The sequence below is a fragment of the Pinus tabuliformis genome, chromosome J (genome assembly GCF_031772625.1).
Source record: "Pinus tabuliformis cultivar Carrire ecotype Pingquan chromosome J, CPIR1, whole genome shotgun sequence".
NCBI lineage: Eukaryota > Viridiplantae > Streptophyta > Pinopsida > Pinales > Pinaceae > Pinus > Pinus tabuliformis.
Genome location: NC_142295.1, coordinates 262,043,088 through 262,068,379, shown reverse-complemented (window position 1 = coordinate 262,068,379; position 25,292 = coordinate 262,043,088). Strand labels below are relative to the sequence as shown.

Below are 25,292 nucleotides of genomic sequence, written 5' to 3'. Positions count from 1 at the left end.
AAATTTTAATATTTATAATGTAACTGTCTTTATCATTATATAATATATAACACTTATATCATGACGGATACATGATAAAACGATGAATCATATAACTTAAACAAATTTAAAACGAAAAGCATGATATCATATAATCATACATCATACATGTAAGTTTGTAACTATACAATGTAACTACTAACAATGTACTATGAAAATAAATGTTTAAAGTTTAAACCACATTGAAGTTCCAACTGTGAATACTGAATATTGAAATAAAAGTCAAGTATGATACATCAAGAGTCAAAATTTTATAGAGTCAAGACTCAAGTCTAATATATCATATATCAAGATTCAAAATAAACTAAAGTCCGAAACAGAAAAACAAATAAGTTAATAACATAAGAACATATCAAATGATAAATGAGCATAATTGCTCAAGTAATGCCCCACTAGTCTTTGCATGATGTTGTTGCATGAATAAATCAGGATCAACCATGTCACCATCTGAATCAGAATCACTTGCATTCTCAAACATGCTAAGTGGCACACCAACCAACCCCATCTGCGTCTCATAAAGTCTCTCCTCCATATCTACCCGTGCATCATCCTCTAGATCAACATCCCATTGTGTTGCTGGTCCCTTCAAATACTCAGGGGTCTTCCTATGCTCAAGACGTAGGGAACTGTGCACACCAACTAACTTCTCAGCTCTTTTAGAGGTAAGCTTGTTCCACTTGATAGAGTGGATGAAGCTATATGTGGACCAATTTCTCTTTGTTGCAGAGGAACTAGCAATCTGAGACAACAAACGCATAGCTAGATGTTTGAGCTCTGGAGAACCATCCCCATGCATCCTCCACCAACCAATTAGGTCATCTTGGGCTAGATCTATCTGATTTGCCTCAGCACCACGTGTGTTGAAGGGGCCACTAAGAGATGCAAACTGAACAAACTGTTTTCGAAATTTTGCCCCCTCCTCCTAATTGTACATCTTTGCAATTGCATCTAGGAAGCCATTCTTTACCTCAGGATCATCAATAGGAGGCACTCTCCCAGGCCTTTCAACATACCATTTTGGGTTTAATGCATATGCTGTCATGTGCAAAGGTGTGTTCATGAGATCCCACCTACGCTGAATGATGAGTTGAATCTAGGATGTATAGAACTCTAATGAGGTCTCCGTCTGCTGAATGGTTGCCTTCACACGACCCAACATGCTATCAAAGGTCTCATAGATTTATCCAAGACTAGGAGCATCTCAATCAACGTAACAAATGACCTCCACAATAGGGCCCAATAATGACACCAAATAAGAACAATCTGCCCACCAATCATTGTCCAACACCTGAAACTTGACCTTTTCCCCGACTCTGTCTTTGATTTTGACCACCTTCCCCACTCAGAACTCACAACCCAGGATTGTAGAGGTTCATGTACCTCTAACATCCTCTCCAATAAGAGAAAATAGCTAGCATATCTAGTATGGATGGGCTTGAGGAATTCTTTCCTCGTGTGAGTCTTGTACATGGCCAAGAAGGTGTGGTGGTTGCAGATAAACATCTGCACATCTCTAGCAGCTGTCACCAAGTCTGATATCCACTGAATTTTGCCAATGTATTTCAGTCCATTATTGAGTGCATGCACACAACATGGAGTCCAAAAAATATGTTGATACTTGCTATGAAACAATAACCCAGCTGATCTACAAACCGCTGTTGCATCTGCCACAATCTGCACGACACTAGCAACCCCAACATCCTCTATAGCTTCTCGAAGAAGCTCAAATTGGAAAGATGCATCCTTGCACTTTCCAAAACAATCAACAACTTTAAGAGAGAATGGACCTTCTGCAGATGTCACTATGATGTTGATTAGTGGCTGTTTTCGAATGTCAACCCATCCATCCATAACAATAGAGCAATCCAACCTCAACCATGTTTGTCTCATTCTCTCTTTTCGCATGTTAATTTTGGACACTTGTCTATCTAAAATTATTGTTCTTAGCTTATGTTCTTCAGGTGGTACATATGAAGGCCCTATTCTTGCAATTGCTTGGACCATTTCCTTGTAATAAGGAGAATGAACAACATGGAAGGGAATTCCATTGGCAAAAAGAAATTTTCCAATTGCATCATCTGTGTCATCTCGATCTAGAACATTGTACATCCCAGACACTGTAGCACCCATTGCACAAGAACGAGATGCACCAGTAGAACCCTTTGTCTTTTTTGATGAAGCATTGGATGGAGGCATATTTGTGCATGGATCAACATTTTTGCTAGAAAACAATCCTTTTCCACTGGCTGCCCTTTCTAGCCTCCAAAGTTGCTCTCTTTGAGCTGGATTCAGGTTCTTTGAGGGACACATATTGACTCCTTTACTTGTAATAGCCAAAATATGTTGCTTCACCCTGGTATAGCTGCCAACAAAGTGATGCCCACAAATATTGCAGACCCAATCACGTGAGCCACCACCAACTTTTGGATTTTTTTCGGAAGTCTGGTTACATAGATTAGAAGTGGTTTTAGAGGATTAAATGTCCCCTTTGCAAATTTTGCCAGATCTCTTGGTGGGCCTTTAGAATCTACACCATGCAAAGGCCTATTTTGATTTCCTGCCCTCCTGTGACTGCTTTCAATTTCTTCTTGCGCATCATGTGACTCATTACCGCTGTAGCTGCTGTCACTATTCCCACTGTTCCCATAATAACTCTGACTCATAGTTGTAGCTTGTAGGCTGCAACCTGCAACAAGGGTTTATCGTTTTAACTATTCAATTTTGAAATTTGAATTCAATGAACTGATTTAAATTTTTTTAAAACAATAAAATAAAAAATTTATAAATATTAAATTTCATTTTTAATAAAACTTTTATGGCATAGCCATACCGATACATAGTGAAGATAAAAAAATAAAAAATAAGAATTAAAAAAAATTACACAACCTTACACAGTGAAAAAAAAAATCAAACAAATTACACAGGTGACAACGTTACTTACTGTGGTTCGTGGATGGGATGAGAGCAGTAGCGGTCACAACAACATTGAGCAGAGGTCGATCCGATGGGCAAAGGGCAAATGAGTGATGTGCAGCGACAAAGGTTCACCGATGGCAGAGGTCCGTGGATGGGTTGAGAGCAGAGGTTTTAACCTTGTACAGAAATTACCTGCATACGAATTCTAAAACACAGAAAATAAACGATGCGAGAGCATAACACATCAAACACATATACACAGAGGTTTTCCCCTGGATCCCAAAACCGGGACTACCAACTTGATTTTTCATTATATTCCTTTCAATGTTACAATACATATTTATACATGCCGAAGCATCCAATACCATGGACCGAAAACCATCGCGTCCAAAACCATGGACCGAAAACCATAGGTAGGTCCGCCCAACCTAATATAGGGTCCAAATTTTTTTTCCCCGGGGTGCTACCCCGAACCTCGTAGAGGGGGGCGTGTACGTAGTGGGGGGCTACATGCCCCCCTCAAACCCCGACTGCGCAATCGGCGCAACGAATATAACACAACCCAACACAAAGGTCAACTGAGTGATGTGCAGCGACAAAGGTTCACCGATGGCAGAAGTCCGTGGATGGGCTGAGAGCAGAGGTTCACAAAATCGATGGAGCAGAGGTCAATCGCGGTGGCAAAGGTCGAGTCATCGGCTGAGTAGTCGACGATGGGCAACGACAGAGGTTCACGACAACAAGGTACGATGGCGACGACGCAATGGGCAATGTTTCACGATGACAGAGGTGTGGGCGAGGCACAGTCGATGGGTGTTAGTGCACTGTTAGTAGAAATGACAACGGGCGATGGCGCAGTTCGATGGGTGATGGTGCAATTCGATGGGCGTCAGGCAACGGTTCTTCCAACTCCAAGTTGCAATGATATCAATATGAAACATTGAATAATGAATAATGAAATAAACCCTCTTGTCTTAGGAAACGACCCCACATGACCCTACTTAACCCCTTTCGCCTAGGAAACGACCCCCTTTTGAGGATTCGACCCGAAATTGAGGGAACGACCCCTTCCAAGTTTCTGCGTGTACCATGCTTTTTGGGAGTGTGGGGAAACAACTCCCAGTCTACCCCAAGTCCCCAAAGCTCGAGGGAGATAGGAATCTCAACCCCCAAGTGGGGGACGCGACCCCGTGGAACACTGTTTTTTTTCTATCATTTTGCATACAAAGGGCAAAGGTGAGAGCTAAGGAGGAGGATAACTCATCTACAAGGGCAAGAGAGGAGAAAAGTGAAGGAATTTAGTATCCCAAGCAAAAAAAATCAAGTTTGGACCAACTTTTTTCAGCAGGGCATGGTTTTCAGGCATGGGTATCAAATTTGGTCCTATTTTTTGTTTTTTCTTGTTTTTCCTTGGGGTGATGGGGCTTCTATCAACCATATATTTTCCATGATTTTTGCTTGGATTTGAGTTTGTTTTTTTTGTCATTTTTGTTGCATTTAGTGGAGAGCATTTTCTTTGGTAAAAAATGCAAAATCTTGATTGCTAGTTGTATTTGTTTAATTTCTTCCTTGCCCTAGTTTTTTTCCATGATTTTTGCTTGGGTTTGAGTGCGTTTTTTTGCCATTATTGTTGTATTGAGTGGAGAGTTTTTTTTGGTCAAAAATTCAAAATGCTGTATGTAAATTTTAATTTCATTTGTTTAACTTTCAATTCTTCTTATGCCCTAGGTTCAAACTTCAAACTTCAATCTTACATTAAAACTCAAGATTTAGCAAAGTTACAAACATGCCAAGGAAATTGGATTCTCTGTGGGAATTTGGTGAACTTGATTGAGGGTTTGAAAGATTAAATTTGACTTACAAGTTATGTGGGCATCATATGACAAGGGAGGTATACAAATTGAAGTTCCACCTTGCACAAATTCGTGGACATGAGGTAGGGCCTTGCACAAACACAAATCCAGAAATCATTTGCAGAGCCATCAAATCATTGGAAGAAATAGAGACAATGAAAGTGACCAAGGCAACTCTGAAGAGTCAAATGGTAGGGGGAGGAGTGGCAGGATTGCGAGGTGACCGTGAGGGTGGTATTGATTCTTCTTCAGCATCAACATCTACACTCAACCCCATGGCTGCCTCATCATTTTTTGTTCCTAGAACCACACCTGGAGCACAACCATGTATCACGCCAACTCTTAAGAAAAGGGAGAAGGAAGAAGTTGACAAGTTGTTGGGTAGGTATCTTCTTTGGATTGATATTCCTTTCAACATTTCTAGGAACAATCCATTTTTGATTGATGCTATTGCTATTGTTGGCCCGGGGTACAAAGCCCCTTCATATGATGACTTTAGAGGGCACATTCTTCAGAATGAAAAGTCTGAATGCACTAAGAGATTGGAGGAGTTTAGGGGCTTATGGGCAGACACAGGATACCCTGTGATGTCAGATGGTTTGATCGATCAAAAGGGTAGAATCGTTATTAACTTCTTGATTAATTGTTCCAAGGGGACAATGTTTATGAAATTTGTTGATGCATCTGCACAAATCAAAGATGCACGGTTATTATGTGATTTGTTGGACGTGTTCATTCAAGAGGTGGGTACACAACATGTTGTCCAAGTTATAACAAACAATGCTACAAATTATGTTGCTGCTAGCAGGATGCTTATGGAGAGGTATCCTAACTTGTTTTGGACACCTTGTGCTACACACTACATTGATTTGATGTTGGAGGACATAGGAGAAATTCCTTTTGTTAAGGATATTGTTGAACCATAAAAAAACATTACAAAATTTATATATAATCATGCATGTGTGCTTAATTTGATGAGAACATTCACCAACAACAAGGAGTTGGTGCGCCTTGCCATTACACTGTTTCCCACTAGCTTCATATATCTTCAATCCCTCCTAAATTCTATGTGTGATGTGAAGAGAATGTTTCTTTAAGAGGAGTGACGTGCTTTGCCATATAGCCACAAACCAGAGGGAGAGACCATATGTAGGATAGTTTCATACCAGGAAAGCTTCTAGGCGGGAGTGCAGGAGGTGTGTAGCATTACTGAACCTTTGCTAAAGGTTTTTTGATTAGTTGATGGAGACAAGCCCACAATGGGCTACTTGTATGAGGCCATGGATAGGGCCAAAGAATCCATTCGCAACTACTATGATGATAAGGGGGATGAGGGGTTTCAGAGACAACAACTCATATGGGAAGTGATTGATGAGTGATGGAACAATACACTCCATTATCCCATTCATGCTGCAAGGATCTACCTGAACCTCACATTTTCTTACTCTTGTGGTTTCTTATTTGATGCTGAGGTCATGGATGGATTCTTCACTTGTGTTCAGAAGATGGTGTCATCTCCAACAGAACGTGCAGAAATCTCCAAAGAAATGGAGATATACAGGATGGCAGGTGGCACATTTAGCTTTGACATGGCTATTGTGGATAGGAAGACTAAAATGCTAGGTAAGCTTTAGTTTGTTTCAAATTTCATTGTCTCTTCAAGTTCATACTTTGCTTCAACTTTCAAATTTCAATTTTTTTCTTATGTTTATCTTATTTGTTGTAGATGCATGGTGGAGAAGCTATGGTGGCAGAGTACCCAATCTCCAAAGGCTTGCCATTCGAGTGCTCAACCAAACATGTAGCTCCTCTAGATGCGAGCGCAATTGGAGTGTATTTGAAAAATTTCACACCAAAAAGCGCAACAGGTTAAAAATATTTCAATTAATTTTTTGAATTCTTTAAATAATAATTTTTTATAATCATTAATTTATTATTTATAGTTTATTAATTTATGATCCTTGTACAGGTTGGAGTCCGAACGACTTAATGACATGGTCTACACCTACTACAATCTTTGATTGTGGGTGAGGCAACTTGAGAAGACACTTGATGTGGAGGTCATCTCATTGGATGGGATTGACACCACTGTTGCATGGAGGGTTGAGGCTGAGAGACCTATCATGGAGTCAACCCCTGATTGGTTAGAGGAGGAGGTAGTGGAGGGGGTAGTAGTTGCAGAGGAGGAGGAGGAGGAGGAGGTGACACCACCTACCATGGTCACTAGTAGAGGACGTGGTCTACCTCCTATAGCTCCTAGTTCTTCAGCTTCTAGAGCACAACAGAGTCCACTGCCAGTGCCAGCCCCAACGCCTTCTTCATCTAGAGGGAAAGCTGTTACATTTTCTCGCAAGAGGGGCCGAGGAAATCAATAGTATTATTTATTTTGGTTCTTTTGATTGTATATGACATTATGAATCATGGTATGAGATACATTATTATATTTTTTGTAGATATTTTAAGGCTAAGTTGGGACTCAAGACTTAGTATTCAACACATTATTCGTTGTTATGTGTGATGTAGCACTAGACATGATATTACACATCTTATATATTAGTTATCTTTTCATATTTATGTGTCAATGCATTTATTTTATGTTTTGGATGCTTTAGATATTAAAAAAATTGGGAAAAAAATTGAAAAAAGATGATTTTTTTTGTATTTGCCAATTTGTTTTGTTTTTTTTATCTGATTTTAGACTCTCGTTGATTTAATCTTGATCGCGATGTTCGCAACATTGGTGTGTGTGTGAAAATGATCCAAGAGAATTTGACTCCCATCTATTTATATGAGGGTAACCATGTCAAATTTCTCTTAATTTACTATCAAAAGCCCTAAAAGTTTGATTTAAGCATCTAACAAGGCTAGTAAGTTCTCACAAACCGACCTATAGATAGCTTCATGATAAAAGATAATTAAAACACATATTTTCTACACGTGGGAGACATGGCTCTCCAACATGACGTCATCCCCATCTAATGAGTATCTCCATCAAGTAATGTGGCGAAAATTGTCCAAGAGTGCTCCTCACTCCAAGTGATCTCATCAAAGTGAAAGGGTGCATCTCCAACCCACATCTCCTTATCCAAGATGTCATCATAAAAAAGTCTTGCATCATCTTCCTAGCGTTTACATAATTGACCTAGTAACTCTATGGTATGATATCAACATAAAAAAAAAGTGTGCCAACCTTGCCAAAGTGAATGACCACCATCCTCATTAGGGCTTTGGAACAAGGCAACACTCATCAAGAAAGTATAAAGCCAACCTTGGGGCTTCTTCGGTCCCCTGTGGCACATGTTGAAGAATGTAACTAGATTCGGTCTTCATAATTGTATTCGAGTCATTATGAAATATATTTATCAAAAGAAAGAAAAATAATTTATTATTATTGTTGTTGTGACTTATTAAAGCATGGGTTTCATGCTTGGGTCATCATGTTTTAGGTCAAAGGCCCCATTGAGGACTTCTAGGTTTTGTCTTGAGCCATTAGAGTCATTGTCCATTTAATGACTCTTCTTGCGCTTTTGAATCATGTAAAAAGAATTATTATTGGGTCGAAGTTACTACTGGGTCAAAGTTGTGCTGGGTCGAAGTTCTGTTGTTGGGAAAGTCGAAAGTTTGCTGCTGCTAGATCGAAGTGCTAGGTCAAAGTTGTTGCTGGAATGTTATCATTTGTAGAAGAAAGGAAGGGCTGACTTGGTGATTGGAGGAAGTCTGAGTCTAGGTCAAGGAGTCTTGGATCATTTTGTGAAACTATTAAAGGAAGAGTTGTTAACTAGGTTTTCCCCTAGATAAGGGTTTTTCCCTGGTTGTCCGCCTACATCTGGTGTCTGTGATCTTCATGTTATTGTTTTGGTAATTGCTTGATGAACTAAAGTAAAAGAAGAACATAAGAAAACCTAAGAATATCACAAGTAATTATCAATATAAAGAAAATCTCTCAGCGTTTCTGATTTTCTAACAGCACAACATCTTTCTTGTCAAGGATTTGAATCCTTGGATTAATGTTTCAACATTTGGTACTATGGAACGGGTCATACATCCACGTAAGGGTTCCTCGAGGGCCAACACTCATCGTTGGAGGGGCAATGTTGGGGCTGCAAAGTCACAGGTGCTTTGATGCTAGGCTATATATCCTCCTCATTGTGTTATACAAGGGCCAAGCCTTCTGTCAAGTGATTTTTAATGCCTTTGTGATAAACCAACTAAAATATATCCTCAAAATCAAGTGAGATCAACATCATTAGGTAAAGAAATCATTAAAGTATCATAGTGGACCATATTCAATGGTAGGGGCACAAAAATGTTTCACACAAGCTTTGCCTTCAAATGTCATTTTAGTTGATGATTTGTAAGCAAGTTACCACACTTGTGTTGGGGATGATTATACAATTATCTCTATGAGGTGTGTCTAGCCCCAAGGGGAAAGACAATTCCTAGGTAGGCTTATTAATCCATAGGTGCATGTGATAAATGTGTACCTGGAATGGGAAAGACTTCAAGGAATGATTCCAAGCTAAAATTGGTTGTGCCAATTATGTCGACTCTAAGAACTCACAATGCCAAACTCTTGGAGAAAAGCTGCTTCCTTAAACCCAAATTAGGGAGATAAATCCCTTTTATAAGCTGTGTTTAAAATTAAGTGGGAGGTGCTGCAAGGGTAATACAAAAATCATCAAATTCAAGGCCTTTTCAAATATAGGCACTGTAACCAAGAGTTATATATATATATATATATAAGCATGACCCCAAACCATAAAACCACCATAGTCTCGACTTCTACTATATAATAAGCGTGCAGGGAGAATTGTTAATATAAAGCCCCTTACCTTTATCTGAGTTCCTTTGTAATACTTGCTGCCAGCTGGTGTTCTCCCTTTACACTATTCCAACCCTAGATGCTTATATGCTTTGCACCCGCTCTACGTAATATGACTAGGTCTCAAGACCTTGATCCCCGATTTCTTTCAATGGTGCCAAGACAACTTAACAACTACGCCATACACAAATGGCTCCTCTCTGTATTTTCTATTGGATATTCGTTTTGCGCCTTCCACGTAATCGTTTTACACGTCATCTTGGCTCCGCGTCACCCGGAATTTTCCCAACCATGTGCCAAGCCTTTTCCTTCTGGGAGACAGTGTTAAAATTGGCAACTAGGGCCAAATTCCACCTTGGGACAACTCATTTGAAAATTGATGGAGATGATGATTGCATTAAAATCCTCTTTTCGAGAGGACCAAAATTGATATAAAGATCATCTCATTTGGACAAGCAGAAGTGTGATTTTGAATTTATGCCCTCACGTGTAAATTGTTCAGGTCAGCCACATCATCATGTAGGCTCATGAAGCCCTCCACCCTCATTTGGCACTTCATCACTCACACATTCTCTCTTCTCTCATTGGTTCGTACAACATTGGGCATTCTATCTCTCTCACACGTATGGAACAAGGAGGACGAATTTTAGAGCTAAATTACAGGGCCGAAATTACAAAGTTGACTGTAGTTTGACCAACATTGACTTTGACCTTCCAAGGAGAGTTTGACTTCGATTTTTTGGGAGATTATCTGTTTGGGCAGGCCACATCTTTTGGCACAAAAATCGAGGTATTCTGAGCACTTTGACCGCAGACCAAAATTGCAGGTTGACTGCAGATTTCAGGACAATAGTTTGACCAAGTTTGACTATTGACTTTGTCATTGTTTTGGGTTGACTTTGACCTCTTGATTAGGTCGAGTTTGACTAGGGAAGACCAAGTTGTTTTGAGGGCACTCTATTGTTGCTTTGACCAATGTTGACTTTCTGGTTAGGGCTGTTGACTACTGCAGAAAATTGCAGATTTGACAGGGTTGTTTTAACAGTGATTTGGCAAGTCAATTTTGACTTTTACTCTTGTATTTGTACTCTCTCTGTGCTGAACATTTGATATAATAATAAGAAGATTTGATCAAAGGGTTTTCCCCATCTTGGGGTTTCCTTGTCATCCACCAAATCTAGTGTTCTCTTGTCTTAGCTTGTCTTCTGCATATTGTCTCATGTTTTATCTACTTTTACTGTCAATGTGATTGCTATTGGAAATCTAAATTGGAAATTGGCATTGGGTTGTAAATGAACATTGAAGTAATTGTGCTAAGCATAGAGCATACCATTGTTATCTAAATTTAACAAACAGACTCCGGGGAATGAGAATTATTTCCATCAACTGTTTATCCCGACTCCCATGAACTACTGTTCCTGGCCCTTTTAAAAGCACACAAACCCTTTACCTCGGAGTCAACACTCCTTCATGGCCCACTTGTCAGTCTCACTCCAATAAATGAAACCTCCACATCATCTCGATGCCTTACAGATTGGTTGACTTCCACCTCAGCCCAGTCCTTGTCACCCGAGCTGTTCCTTCATGCGTTACTTCTTTAATCGTCTGGGCAACAGACTCTCGGAGACAAATAATTTCCGTCAATCATCAGTCTCGATCTTTGTTGAATGATGGACTCTCGCAGGCTTAATAAATTAAGTCTCTCCTCTTCGATCCTTCGGTCTTCTACTTGCACACAACGATAGCCACGCTTCCATTGCACGACTCTGATTACCTTGGATCTTGATCGGCTTGTTGGTCCATGATCAACAACTAATATTGATCAACTATAAATGAAGGGATTTCGACCTTACTCCAAAGGATTTCCACCTCCTCTGCGCATTTGATTTCTTTGTATTTAACTTGCGTTCTCGGACGTTCTCCCTCCCAAGCTTTAAACAACGGTTCTGCAACCTTTGGATACTTTATGTGGCACTTAGTCTAAGTGCAATCCTTCCTAAGCTTAAATTACGCCTGCAACACACATATACAAACACAATACAAATTACAGGGTTCATAATAATTCTTTGAACACTCGAAACAAATTGTTCTTCTATTAAATTACACGCTCTGTACAAAGTTACAAAAGGTCTCTCCTTGGCCTGATATGCATTGAATAAACCGTCTTTGGCCTCACCTTGTTGACCCTCTCGACACTCCTCTCTCATTCTCTTTTACATACATTTTGTTCTTATTTTACATAATTATATGGAAGAGGATTTTGAACTACAATCAATGCAAATCCATAAAAACTTCAACAAACCCATAGTCTAGGATTCTCTAGATCCACGTATCCTCCAAGAGATCTAACTAACTCGTTCAACATTCTCGAGATCTCCTCAAAGAGCAGGTCTGATTACAATAGTCACAATTTCTCTAGTTTTCCTTAAAAACATAGGAAATACAAATAATTTAAACAATTATACTCAATTAGGGAACCAACTCCCATGGTAGATAAAAGACCCCTAGGTTTATTAAAAATGTGTTTTGACTTGGAGGTAAGATGCTCCTGCATCAAGGAAGATGCCATTGCTTTAGTGCCAGCTGAAAGAGGTTCAACATCTTGAGTTTAATGATAATAAGAGGGAGCAATTGTGAAGGCCTGAGTTACCCCTTTCCTTTTCCTGTTGTACCACCCCCTTGGTGCGCCTTTTAATCGAGTGATCTTTCTTTTGTTTCTTATGTAGCTTGGGTGATCGTCTTGCTTAATGCTTGTTCAGTACCACTTAAAGATGTGGCAGTTTATTGCTCACTAGTATTGGGACATTTATGAGTTCCTTTGATTTGGGTAGCGCATGATATGCTTAGGAACTAGGTGATGGTTAATGAGCGAGGTAGAGCTCAGGCTAGGCTTTTTTCCATGTGCTTATTATTAGTCCTGACCATCTTTTGCATTTTTCCATTTTCTTTAATTTGTGGCTATATATGCTTTTATCTTTCTTTGAGCTACATCAACCTCTTAGGGAAAAGTTATTGGGCCTTAACTCAGAGATTGGATAAAGGGTTCCAATACCGGTGACAAATGACAATCAACCTAAAGAATGGAAATGGATATCAAGGATAGATGGAAAATGACAAGTATGGATTACCTTGGTCACACTACATCAATCGATGTCTCCTATTTGTGCCCTTGTTGAATAATGGAAAGAAAAAGGCCCTAGGGAAGGTCACACTACATAGGGGCAAAATATAGCCTCCCAAGTGAAGTATGGGAATAAGGATACAATCAAGGGAGGTCAATCGTCCAACTCAACCAGTGATCCACATTGGAATGCCCTTAACATTAAATGAAAGCACATGATTACAAAAATGGTTAGTGTACCTTTTGATAAATGACCCACCTTTCTTCAAGAAGTGTGCTAAAAGGGCGAGAACACTGATCGAAGCATAAGTGGAGAGCTCTGAAGTCAAGCTATCTGTGAATCGTCATAGGGTTATTGGTTGGCTAGTTGACCAATGAAGAGAAAAAGTTTCTCCTCGAGGTTACCCACTTGGGTGGGTAACAATGCCCTAATCCTAGGTTGAAGACAAGATTTTGAACATATCACTAAAATAATACCAACCTCTTTGGTAGAAACTTAAAGAGTTGAGCATCAACTCCCTACACCATATCAGTGCTTGTGGATCACTAATTGGTATAGTTGTGTGTTCATTGAGATGGCAACTGGATAGTGGCTAGGAATTTGGTTGCCCAATTATTTGGGAATTACTTAGTAATAGTTAGGTTTTTATTATTCAGGAAGTAATGAATTTTAAAAGATTTAATGTAATGAGATATTTAGTTCCTTGAGGCGAACTTTGATTTGGATTGGATCTATATTGTTTGTCATCCATCTCAATTCTTTCAAAGTAGAAAAAGTGAAGGAATCAACTCACAGGACCATTTTTATTGGTAAGACCCAATTTGGCAAATTAAGGTATGAAATATTCAAGGAGCATTTTGAGGCATCAAATGATGTTTTTTGGTGGTAAAAATTTGCTGCTCCAATATCACACCTCTCTTTTCTATTCTACACAGAGACCTTTCCAATGGTGCAAGAATCCTATCAATCGGAGTCCATATGCGAAATTTATGCCACTCAGAAGTTGACCTTCTTGTTTTCACCACCATAATTCGAGAGGATGCCACGTCAACCTCCATTATTCATGAAAAAGGGGCTAGCCATGTGATTATGATGAAGAAGACTTTAGAAGAGTTTATATTGTAACTTTGGTTAAGAGTTGAGGTAGTCAAATCTAACCACTAGTAGGCTATCAGGCTGTGTTATAACTGGGCCACTAGGAGGAAAAGGGGTTCCATTTTTTTGAGTGCATTTGTTCCATAGCTGAGCAAAAATATCCAAAAGGGATAGGAGATAGAGCATACAAAGAGGATTTGTACACTGTAATATTCCATAGGCCACAGGCCATACTTCTTTATACTTGTTGCCATATTTCCATTTAAAGAAAGAGAGCAAAGCGACCTCACCTTCTAGTTGCAGTTTTCTCCCGAAAGGGTTTCTCAGGTTATATCGTGTGTCAAATGTGTTTGTGAGCTTTTATTTCACTGTTCTCTATTTTCTTCATAATTTTAGTTCACATGCATACGCTAAATTGTAGATCTAGAAATTTAAAAGAAATAAAATTGTATTAGTGTAGAATTTCATATTTTAAATATAATTTTATCAGATCTGTTATGATGAACTATCCAGTGGAATATCCACGATAGTTTACAAATCATATTGGTATCAGAGCAAATTTCTCTGGGTATATTGTGGAGATTTGCAGGGGATCTAGATCGGTTGTGTCAAAAGTCGTAAAATCCTAGTCATAGTCGACAAATCTGTGCATAACCCTTGTGATCCTGCAGAGGAGAGGTTTTCACAGCTAGAACAACAAGTCGTGGATATAAATGTAATGTAAATCTCCTCATGACAGTCTTGAGCAATAAGCTTGGGATATTTGAAGAAGATGGGGGTTCTAGTGCAAAGGACAGGTCAGAGGGGAGATGAGGAGATTGGGAAGAAACATAGAACCAATCGAAGAAAGGACTTGAAAAAGATAAACCTAGTTTGAGTGTCGCGATTCATTCACATTCCCTGTTTAGAATGGAAGTGAAGGTCTATCTCAAGCTGTACTAAGGGGAGATCGTGGTTCTAAAGCTAAAGCATTAGTTACAACAACTGGAAGTGTATTTCATTGTCCATCAACTTGAGGAAGAATAAAAGATTTCATTTGCACGACAGAAATTAGAGGGCCATGCCCTGACTTGGTGAGAAAGCCACATAGAGACCTTGAGTTTGGAAGGAGAACTTGCAGTGACTAAGTGGGAGGATTTCAAAACGCTCATAAAGTCACAGTTTTACCCTACTGGGTATGTGGAGGACCAATGGATATGGTGGCTCTACTTCAGGCAAAAGCAGGGGCAAAGCTTGCAGGAGTACACGAAAAAGTTCAAAAAGATGCCTAAAATGTCGGGTATCTCCCCAAGGAACCTAGATGTACTCTTCAAGTATCTGGGGGGTCTGCACAACCACATGTGGAAGCAAGTGATGCTATTCAAGCCGAGATTGGTGGACAAGGTTTGTGTACAAACGCAATACCTGGAGAACATAGCCCTGAAGAGAGGGCAATCAAGTGGGTCGAAGCAGGAGCAAAAGGACACTTCTAAGGAGGGGAAGAGGAACCAGAAATTGGGAAACGATAAAAGGACAACAACCACAACACACCAGTGCAAAGATTCCAACAACCACTGCAACCACTACAACATTAACAAGCATACAGAGGATAAGTGTTGGAAGTTGCATCCAGAGCTTAACCTAAAGAACATAAAGAAAGTCAATAAGAAGAAGTATCTTATGGCCATTGATTCAAGCAATAAAGTTGAAAGCAACTTGGATGTGGATGAGAAGATTGTTTATACGTTGGTGCAAAAAGAGATGAATCTGAGTAGCCTTCAACAACAGGATGTAATATTCCTAATTGGAATTTAATAACTAATACCAAGCAATGGACTAGGAACAATAAATAAACTAGAACTCATACACAATAATTAAAACACTAAAATGTCCAACAACACAATCTGAGCCATTTTATTAATTTTATGATAAAAGAGTACATAAAATGAGCTGAAATTTTGGAACCTGGGCTTGCTATGCAAGCTGAGTAGAACCTAGAAAAATGGCTCAGACCCAAGTGGTAGAAATGGTTCCAGAGTGATGCACACTATCTAGAAATAATTTGTTGCTGGATGTTGGCTGGAATGGTGATATTAGTGCTGAATACTACTCGGAATGCTTTGAAATTTTAGCTTTGAACTCCTGTCCCAAAACCCAAAAAAACCCAGAAATGGTTTGGGCTGAATCCAGATGATGAAGAAGCCCTCCAAAATGGTGCAAATGGCTCTCTAGCTGGCTATGCGCTTTACTGGGTTTTTGCCCTGTATATCACTTAAAAAATTATGAAAAATTAACCCCGACCTCTACACACCAATCCCAACAAAATCTAGAAAGGGTTTGCCCCAAATTTGGCTGACCCAGATGACCGTAAAAAGTGCGAATTGTCTTTTCCAAGTAGAATCTACACACTGCTGAAAAATGCTCTACTCAAATTTGCTCCAAACCACTGTTGAATAGCCACCCAAACTCCACACAAATTCTCCTCTAAAAATAGGCTTTTTCTCCAACCCCAATCTCTCCCAGAATCTGTTGATCCTCTCTCCTACGCAAGCTTCAGCCAATGAGCTTTGTGCACAACCAAAAATAGATAAACTCGACCCAAATATCTCCTCAAATTTTGCCCTGAAAAATGCTACCAAACCCCAAGTCCAATGAGAGAAAATCTCTCTGTAGAAACCCAAATCCTCTAACCCATTGTTGTTGCTACAAATAATGCTCCATGAAATCCTTCTGCGCCCAAGAAATGCACACAATTGGGCAAACTCTTGCAATGAAGCTCAAGGGAAGCCCTGAATTGGACTCCCAAATTACCTCACTAGGGAGACACTCGAAGTTCTCTGAAATGAGGGTGGAATTCCGCTTGGAATTCTTGGTGCTAAACAACACTTTGGCCCTTGTGCTAAACAAATCCAAGATAAGATGAAATATGAAGTGTAATAGCCAAAGGATAATCCACAAAATAAGTCCATCCTCCTTTTATAATTTCTCCTCATGCTTCTAGAATCTTTTTTTAATATTATTTTATTGGTGGGGGCTATTTTCCGCTAAGTTACTTTTGCCTCCATTTTAATAAAATAATAATTTGCCTCTATTCTCCAATAAAATAATACTAGCCACTTTTCTCCAATAATATTTGCCCATTTTTTATTAATATTACTAAAATAAGGAAAAATTCCTTAGTGATTCCTATGCTCACAAGATTGGGAATATTACATAGGAAGAGATAGAAATGACCAAATTATTCCATATAAAGATATAGGTCAAGAAGAGAAAGATTGATGTTTTGTTTGGTTCACGACTGCAGACGAATCTCATTGCAGCAGAGCTGGTCAAGAAATTGGGATTGGAAGTTTGTGACCATTCAAGCCCATATTCATTGGGATGGGTAAATAAAGATGTAGAGCTGAAGGTAACAAAACAATGCAAAATTAGATTTGCCATCAATGTTGATTTTATTGATGAAGTAGAACTAGATGTAGTTCCCCTTGATGTATGTGGATTCGTGTTTGGGAGTCCCTACATATACATGCAATATGCAATATTCATGTGGACAACCAACCAATATCGGCTTGTCAACGATAAAAAATCGTTCACCATCAATGAGCACATAGGCAAGTAAAAAATTTCGCTGGTAAGTGCCAACCAAGCCAAGAAATTAATCAGTTCCAACAAGAAGTATGTTTTATTGTTTTTAAGAGAAAATCAGTCCGTAGAAGAGTCAGTAAGAGGTAAGGCATCCCTGGAGGGTGCATGAAAAAACGAAAACAACAACCCTAAGAATTGCTATAGGCATACAAGGATGTGTTCTGGGAGCCTAAAGGGTTGCCGCCTAAGAGGGAAGTGGAGCGCGCGATCCATATATTGCCAGACTCCCCATTTCCAAACATTGAGCTGTATAGGCAGCTTGTTATAGAAGCGAGGGGAAGAAACAGTCGTAGTAGCTACTGGAACAAGGTGTCATTCAACCGAGTACATCACCATGTGGGTCACCCATTATCATTGTACCAAAGAAGGATGGGACTTGATGGATGTCTATTGATGACAGGGTGTTGAAAAAAATCACGCTCAAGAACAGGTACCCCTTGTCTAGGATAAATGATCTACTGGATTAGTTCCAACAGACGGAATTTTTCACCAAGTTGGATTTAAAGTCTGGATATCACTAGGTTCGAGTCAGAGAAGAGGATACTTAGAAGACCGCTTTCAAAACCATACAAGGTTTGTATGAGTGGTTAGCCATGCCATTTGGCCTAGGTAATGCACTAGCTACATTTATGAGATTAATGAATGATGTATTGTGCCCTTTTATAGATTCATTTGTTTTGCCTATTTGGATGATATACTGGTACATATTGCTACTTGGGAGGAGCACATCTCACATTTGACGTAGGTGTTGGAGACATTTAAGAAGCACCAACTGCTAGTAGATCTCAAGAAGTGTGAGTTTGCACAACAGTCTTTGGTGTATCTGAGGTATGTGATAAGAAGAGTTGAAGATAGATCTTGCCAAGATGGAGGCCATCATGAAATGGCCAATGCCTACTAGTGTTTCTGAGGTTAGGAGTTTCACTGGGGCAACACAGTACTTGAGGAAATTCATAGCCTCATTTTCAGCGGTAGCAATTCCACTCCACGCTATAACGAGTGGCAAGAGTTTCTAGTGGGGAAAGGGTCAGCAGAGGGCCTTTGAGGAGCTAAAGAAGATCAATCAAGCACCGGTTTTGGCATTACCAAACTTGCAGCAACCCTTTGAAGTGGAGACAGATGCGAGTGGGTATGTTATGGGAGCAGTCTTGATGGATGGATGAAGGCCTATATGTTACCATTATGAAGTATTTCATGGAGCAGTAATTAACTATCCTACCTACGACAAGGAGCTATATGCCCTAATGTAAACCATGAAGAAGTGGAAGCACTATTTGATGGGAAAGGAGATAGTAATCCACACAGATCACCAACCGCTACAGTCTCTGCAGGCCCAAAGTAAGCTACAACAAACTAAACATTACAAGTGGATGGGGTTTCTACAACAGTTTCATTTTGTGATCAAGTACAAGAAGGGCAGCACCAACAAGTTGGCCGACATGCTTTCAAGGCCACCCACATCAAATATCACAACTTTGTGAACTCTAATGCACATGGAGCCATTCACCCATGATGCATATAGAGGAGGTATTTCAACAATTGGAGAGTCAAAGTCATGTGCACGATGGTGACAAAATTATTGACTACTATGACTAGGACAGGTTACTCTATAGGTTGGATAAGCTGTTTGTTCCTAAAGGTGAGCGATTGCGGCTGATTAGAGAGGTTCACACCTCCAAGGTTGCAAGGCACTTTGGTGTAGGGAAGATTGTGGCGAACTTGTAGAGGTATGTGTATTGAACCAAGATGTAAGAATAGGTAGCTAGGTTCATAAGAGGATGCATGCTTTGTTGTACCAACAAGCATAGCAACAAGAAATAGTGTTTTTATCATCCCTTACATATACCCACTTGTCCTTGGGAAAGCATTTCCATGGACTTTGTGGGAGGTTTGCCAACAATTAGGAAGGGACATGACAACTTGTTCGTGGTAGTTGACAGGTTCAACAATATGTGTTTTTCGATGCCCTGTGAATAGCCCATCAGTGGGAAAGAAGCAACAAACTTGTTCTTTGGACAAGCCTGGGTTCCCTTTGGGATACCAAGGAGAATCGTTTTAGATTGGGACACAAGATTTCTCAGTGCATTTTGGACTACATTGCAAGAGAAGATGGACACAAAGTTGAAGAGGTCTGTAGCATTCAATTTACAGACAAATGGATAAACGAAAGCAGTCAATAGGACTTTTGTGCAACTACTGAGGGGATATAATCGGAAGCACTCGAAGGCTTGGGATGCAAATCTAGTATATATGAATCACTCTTACAATAGAGTCGTCCACACTTCTACTGGTAAGTCCCCATTTGATGTTGAAGTTTCTAAGTTTACTTAGTTTAAAAAACCTTCATGCACTTTTTCTGATTTATTCCTACCTACTTGTTATTTTTATTTAACAAGTTATTTACAAAGTAAATATTGAAAATAAACACCAGTGCATGCTCAACATATTACAAATCAACAACTAAAAGAAACAAGAACAAACACACCACATGACACCATTATTTTTTGATCAATGTCCCTGGAAAAACCCAATGCGGGAAAACCAGTGCAACTATCTGAGGGTTTTCTTATTAAGCAATATCAGAGTACAATATGGGTGCTGAAACTGGCCTACCCAACATAGAATTTCCTTAGCAGCTATACCTCACAGTTTGAGAGAAATCTCCTGGCTGAAACCCTGGAAAATCCTTCCGGCAATTCTTTAGCACAAAACTGCTCTACAACCCCAGCGTCTTTCCAATCTGGACTGCGTCAGCCTCTCCTAGCCCAGTGCTGGCCATGCATCAGCCTTCCTTGGCCTGCGTCAGCCCGAGGAGGCCCTGCGTCAGCTATGCTAGCCTCTCTGGTGCTCTGCGCAGCACTTGGCTGCCTCTGCGTGGCCCTGCGTGAGCCCTTGCTGGCTCTGCGTCACTCTTCGTGGCTGCTGCGCTGCTCTCCCGGCACACTCTTTGCCTTCTCTGTTTCTCTGTACTCAATGCCCCTCAGCTGCTCTCCCGATCACTGATTCTATCCCTCTTAGCAAACCCCGCTTTAGAGAATAGAATGACTGATCACTCTGGTGTATTTTCCAAGTGACCCTCAAGCCTCCTCTTATACTTTTCCTGTTGACATATCAACGGCCGAGATTAAGTCCCTAATCAACAGCTAAGATTAGATATGGCTTGATCCATGTCTTTTGGACCACTCTAACACAGATTCATATTAATACACATTAATATTTTATTTTCAAACTTAGGGACTCCATTAAAAATATTAATTATTTTAATATCATTAGATCTGTTTAGAATCTGCCCAAACCCTTTCTGGGTATTGGAGATCTCATGTGCCCCAGTCTCTCCACCAAATTTCATGGCTAGAGCACATCCAATGCTACCCCAAATCAACATTTGAAACTTGTTTTGGATATTTGTCACTTTCACCTCTGGATATTGGATATGGGAAACAAGATGTGAGTGAGGATTTTACAAGGGATGCCTTGAGGGATGACAAATTTCTAGAGAAGATCAGGCAAATCCATATACAGGTACAAGAGACACTACATAAGTGACAGGTAAAATATAAGGCTAGGTGTGATCGACACAGAACAGAGAAATCGTTCAAGATGGGAGAGAAAGTATGGCTACAGTTGAACAAGGAGAGGCTATAGGGTCTTGGTAAGAAAATCAAGGCTCTGCAGTATGGTCCCATCAAGATACTGGAAAAGGTGGGTGATAATGCCTATCAACTTAGTTTACCACCATACATGCGTATTTACTTAGTTGTGAATGTTGAGAATCTGAAACTCTATGAGCCTTCCATGCTAGATCAGGGTGAGGAGCATGTCCAACCTTCTGTGGAGGATTTGGCACCAGATGTTGAGGTAGAGTTGACATAAGATATAGTTTTGCAGAAGAAGTCTTGAACTAGAAGACATGGGCAACAATACCTTTGACAGATTGGGTTGAAAGGACAACTTCCAGGCAAAGCCAAGTGGTACACCCGAGAGAAGGTGGAGGAAAAATTTCCTCACCTCATTCAGTAGAAGCTTTTGGGGACCAAAAGCCTCCCAAAATGGGGGGGGGGTGTGATTTAGATTTGATCATTATATTGTTTTTCATCCTTCTCGATGCATTCCAAGTGGAAAAAGTGGAGGAATCAACTCACAGGACCATTTTTACTGGTGGGACCTAGTTTGGCAAATTGAGGTCTGAAACCTTCGTGGAGTGTTTTGAGGAATCAAACAACGGTTTTTGGGGGTAAAACTTTGCTTTTTTAGCACCACACTTTTTTTTTCCTATTCCACACACAAGGACCTTTCCAACTATGCAAAATTCACATTAATCATAGTCCGTATGCAAAAGTTATGCCACTCAGAAGTTGACCTTGTTGTTTTCACCACCAAAATTTGAGAGTATGCCATGTCACCCCCCATTATTCATGAAAAGGGGCTAGTCGCATGATTATGATGAAGAAGATTCTAGACGAGTCTATATTGTAACTCTGGTTAAGCGTCGAGGTAGTCAAACCTAACCACTATTAGGCTATCTGGTTGTGTTATAACCTGGCCACTAGGAGGAAAAGGGATTCCATTCTTCTGAGTGCATTTGTTCCATAGCTGAGCAAAAATAGCGAAGACGAATAGGAGATAGAGCACACAGAGAGGATTTGTGCACTGTAGTAGCACATGGGCCATAGGCCATACTTCTTTGTACTTACAAGGCATTCAAAGAAAGAGAGTGGAGTGGCCTCACCTTCCAACTTGGTTTTTCTCCCAAAAGTGTTTCCCAAGTCATATTGTGTGTCAAATGTGTTTGCGAGCTTTTATTTTGTTGTTCTCTATTTTCTGCATAATTTTAATTCATATGCATACACTATTAACAGTAATCTACAAATCTAAAAAGAAATAAAACTGTAACAGTGTAAAATTTCAGATTTTGAATATAATTTTATCAGACCTGTTGTGACGAACTGTCCAGTGGAATATCCATGACAATTTATGGATCAAACTTTTCCATTATTGTGAGTGAAGGATGGTTTAGGAGATCAATTTGTGAGGAATGGAAGAAATGATTGGGGTATATCCATATTCCATTTTCTATTGTTTTTATGTTGATTTTAATTTATTTCTCTTTCTTGTGTATGTTTGTGGGATGAATATTTATATATCCTCTCGTGTACATCTCAGAGATGGACTTCAACGAGAAACATTATTCTTTATACTTCTTTACGTTTTGTTGTATATCTAGGTTGGTGTATGTTTACAGAAAAATTAACTAGTATGCTCCTTAAAGATATAAGCTGTGTTTCTTGGTTTGTTATGTTTTCCATTTTGTATGAAAATCTGACTTTTCATCCTGTAATCAAATACAGCCTTTAAAAATTAAAATATCTCTTATTGATAATTAGTAGAATATGAACATGACTTCTTTGATATATCTTTTGGGGCAAATTTATACTTTGATAGCATATTGTGTTTTATGATTGTTGTTAAATTTTTGTTTGTTTTTTCATTTGAAACATTCTTTCCTTCAAAATATTCATTTACTAAGCTTTAGTTTCTTTCATTACAGGATCGATCACTTGATTTTCATGAACTTTGTGCACTTTATGCTATTACAGGTATATTAGGTTCTACTGCTTAAGTTAAAAAGATAATTTTCTAATTTTATATGCTCCCTTGTAGAGTTGATTATGTATCATCATTTATGTGTTCTTTTTGTCAATTATTCGTAAAGGTCCGTAGTATATCTTATGAATTCATTTCTAAATTATTGCTGCTCATTAATTATACTTTGTGCATTGCTTTGGATTAAGCATTGCCGTTTGTCTCAAATAATAATTATTACTTTTGTTATTTGGTGGTGGTTTTTAAAGGCTGTTTAAGTATTTTCTTTTCCATTTCTTTGAACAAAGAATATATTTCATCTTAGAAATCTGATGAAATAAATAGTGGCATTTCTGTGACAGATGTGGCACTTGTAACATCTTTGCGTGATGGGATGAATCTTGTGAGTTATGAAGTTATAGCTTGTCAGAATTCTAAGAAAGGAGTGTTGATCCTTAGTGAGGTAAATCAAACTTGCAATTGCACTTTCAGACTTGTGCCATTGATGGCTGTACCCTTTCTTATTCATATTGTCTATGTTTTGTGATTGACAAAGGATTGTTTGTTCAAGCATTTGGTTTATGTTGAGGCTTGGTCTGAAAAACATCAATTAATCTTTTAATTATCACCTCTATGCAATCTGTTGTAACATGGTTTATTTTTGATAAGTTAGTTGTTATTTTATAAAAGAGGGTATGAAAAAATAAAGAAAAAATAAAGAAAAAATGAAAACATGAAAAAATAGAAAATAAAAAAAAGAGATTAAATAAAACCCCATCAAAAGAAAATCAAAAGATTTGTATAAGTGTGCTTGTTTAAATGCCACTTCATGAATAAATTCCATTTGTAATAATAAAGGTCTGTGTACAGCTTGTTTTTGTGCCACAACCTTTTCTTCTGATCTGAATCAAACTGTTTAATATTGATCTAATCATTTAAATTTTTTGTTCTAGATTAGAGAATAAGTTCAACCAAACAATTTAATCTTGGTCGAACATTAGAATTTATAATAGATTAGGACAAATAAAAGGCCTAATATGCTTAAAAATTGGCCTAAGTTATATTAGATTAGGTTTAGATTAGTTAAACAGTTTAAAAAGGGCAGCTAGTTTAAACACGCCCTAGTTAGATTAATTTTCATTATTGTTTAATTACCTTGTTAAAGGGGTGATTAATATTTGTAAATAAACATGTTTTATGCTTTTAGCCAAAGTCATATGCGACAAAATGTCTTGTCGGCAAGTGATAAACTTTGGGCAAAGATCAACGGTCATTGGCTTTCCCTCCCAGATCAACGGTGGGGAAGCTCTTCGCACCCCCTCGCTACGAAACGAGATAACGATGAGGGGGGGTGTGAAAAACTGTTTTGCCCACGCGGGCCCCTCGCGTACGTGTCACCTCCTCAGCGCTTCGCACCCCCTCGCTCCAAACCACTTACCACTACCCCCCCCCCACCCCTCCGAAATCCGCCATCCACACTTCCCGCGCTTCCCGATACCGCGCCAACGGTCACTCCTCCCGCGCCATCCGCCTCCAATCACTCCATGCCACGTGCCCTCAATCTCCTAATTGTTCCCGCGTATCCGTTGCCGCCATTAATTGCCTCCCATCGTTGCATTTTGCCTCCTGTTATTGCATTTATTTCGAAAATTAGCCAATCAACAACGACCTCTATTGAAACGGTAGCCTTAATCCCTGCTAAATACTCTTTTGCCTCGTCACAATAGCTTTTCCTAAATATCTTTTCACTGTTTCTATTCATTGTTCTTTTCTGCAAATTCTCTGTTGAGTGGAGCCTGTAACTGGAAGCATCCTCTTAGCTACCTCTGCACTTTTTTCACCATCTTTAGTCTGATACCATGGCTCCAAAGAAAAAGGATAAACCCTTTGCAAGCCCCTTTGCAACACATGAAACCCCAAAGGCCTTTGATGCATTGGACCTGGACCATATTCCATTAGCCAATCAATACTTTAAAGTTGCAGATACCGAATGTGAATTCGACATGTTCGAATTACACAACTGGCTGAAGTAGACCTATTTTGATTATGAAGATGAAATAAACCTGTGGGAATCCAATCTACCTTTGTACATGTTTCCCCAAATTTATTCCTTTCTTGATTTAGTTATCTAGTGCCAATCCAAGTATGATTCTTTGCAGAGAACAATAGTAGTTCAAAATGGAGACATTTTGATAACTATTTCTGCAGAAACCATAAACAAAATGCTTCTGATACCTG

The 25,292-nt window shown here is 39.2% G+C and overlaps 1 protein-coding gene across 6 annotated transcripts in view; it reads left to right on the top strand.

Annotated features, from left to right (window-relative positions):
• The window catches only part of LOC149226774 (alpha,alpha-trehalose-phosphate synthase [UDP-forming] 1-like), a 281,795-nt gene that overhangs the window by 133,845 nt on the left and 122,658 nt on the right, over positions 1-25,292 (top strand). For all 6 annotated transcript variants that reach the window (XM_089377600.1, XM_089377598.1, XM_089377596.1 and 3 more), the window contains exons 7-8: positions 23,020-23,068; positions 23,417-23,517. In XM_089377600.1, coding sequence (XP_089233726.1) covers positions 23,020-23,068; positions 23,417-23,517 — 150 coding nt within the window. The remainder of the gene's footprint in view (positions 1-23,019; positions 23,069-23,416; positions 23,518-25,292) is intronic.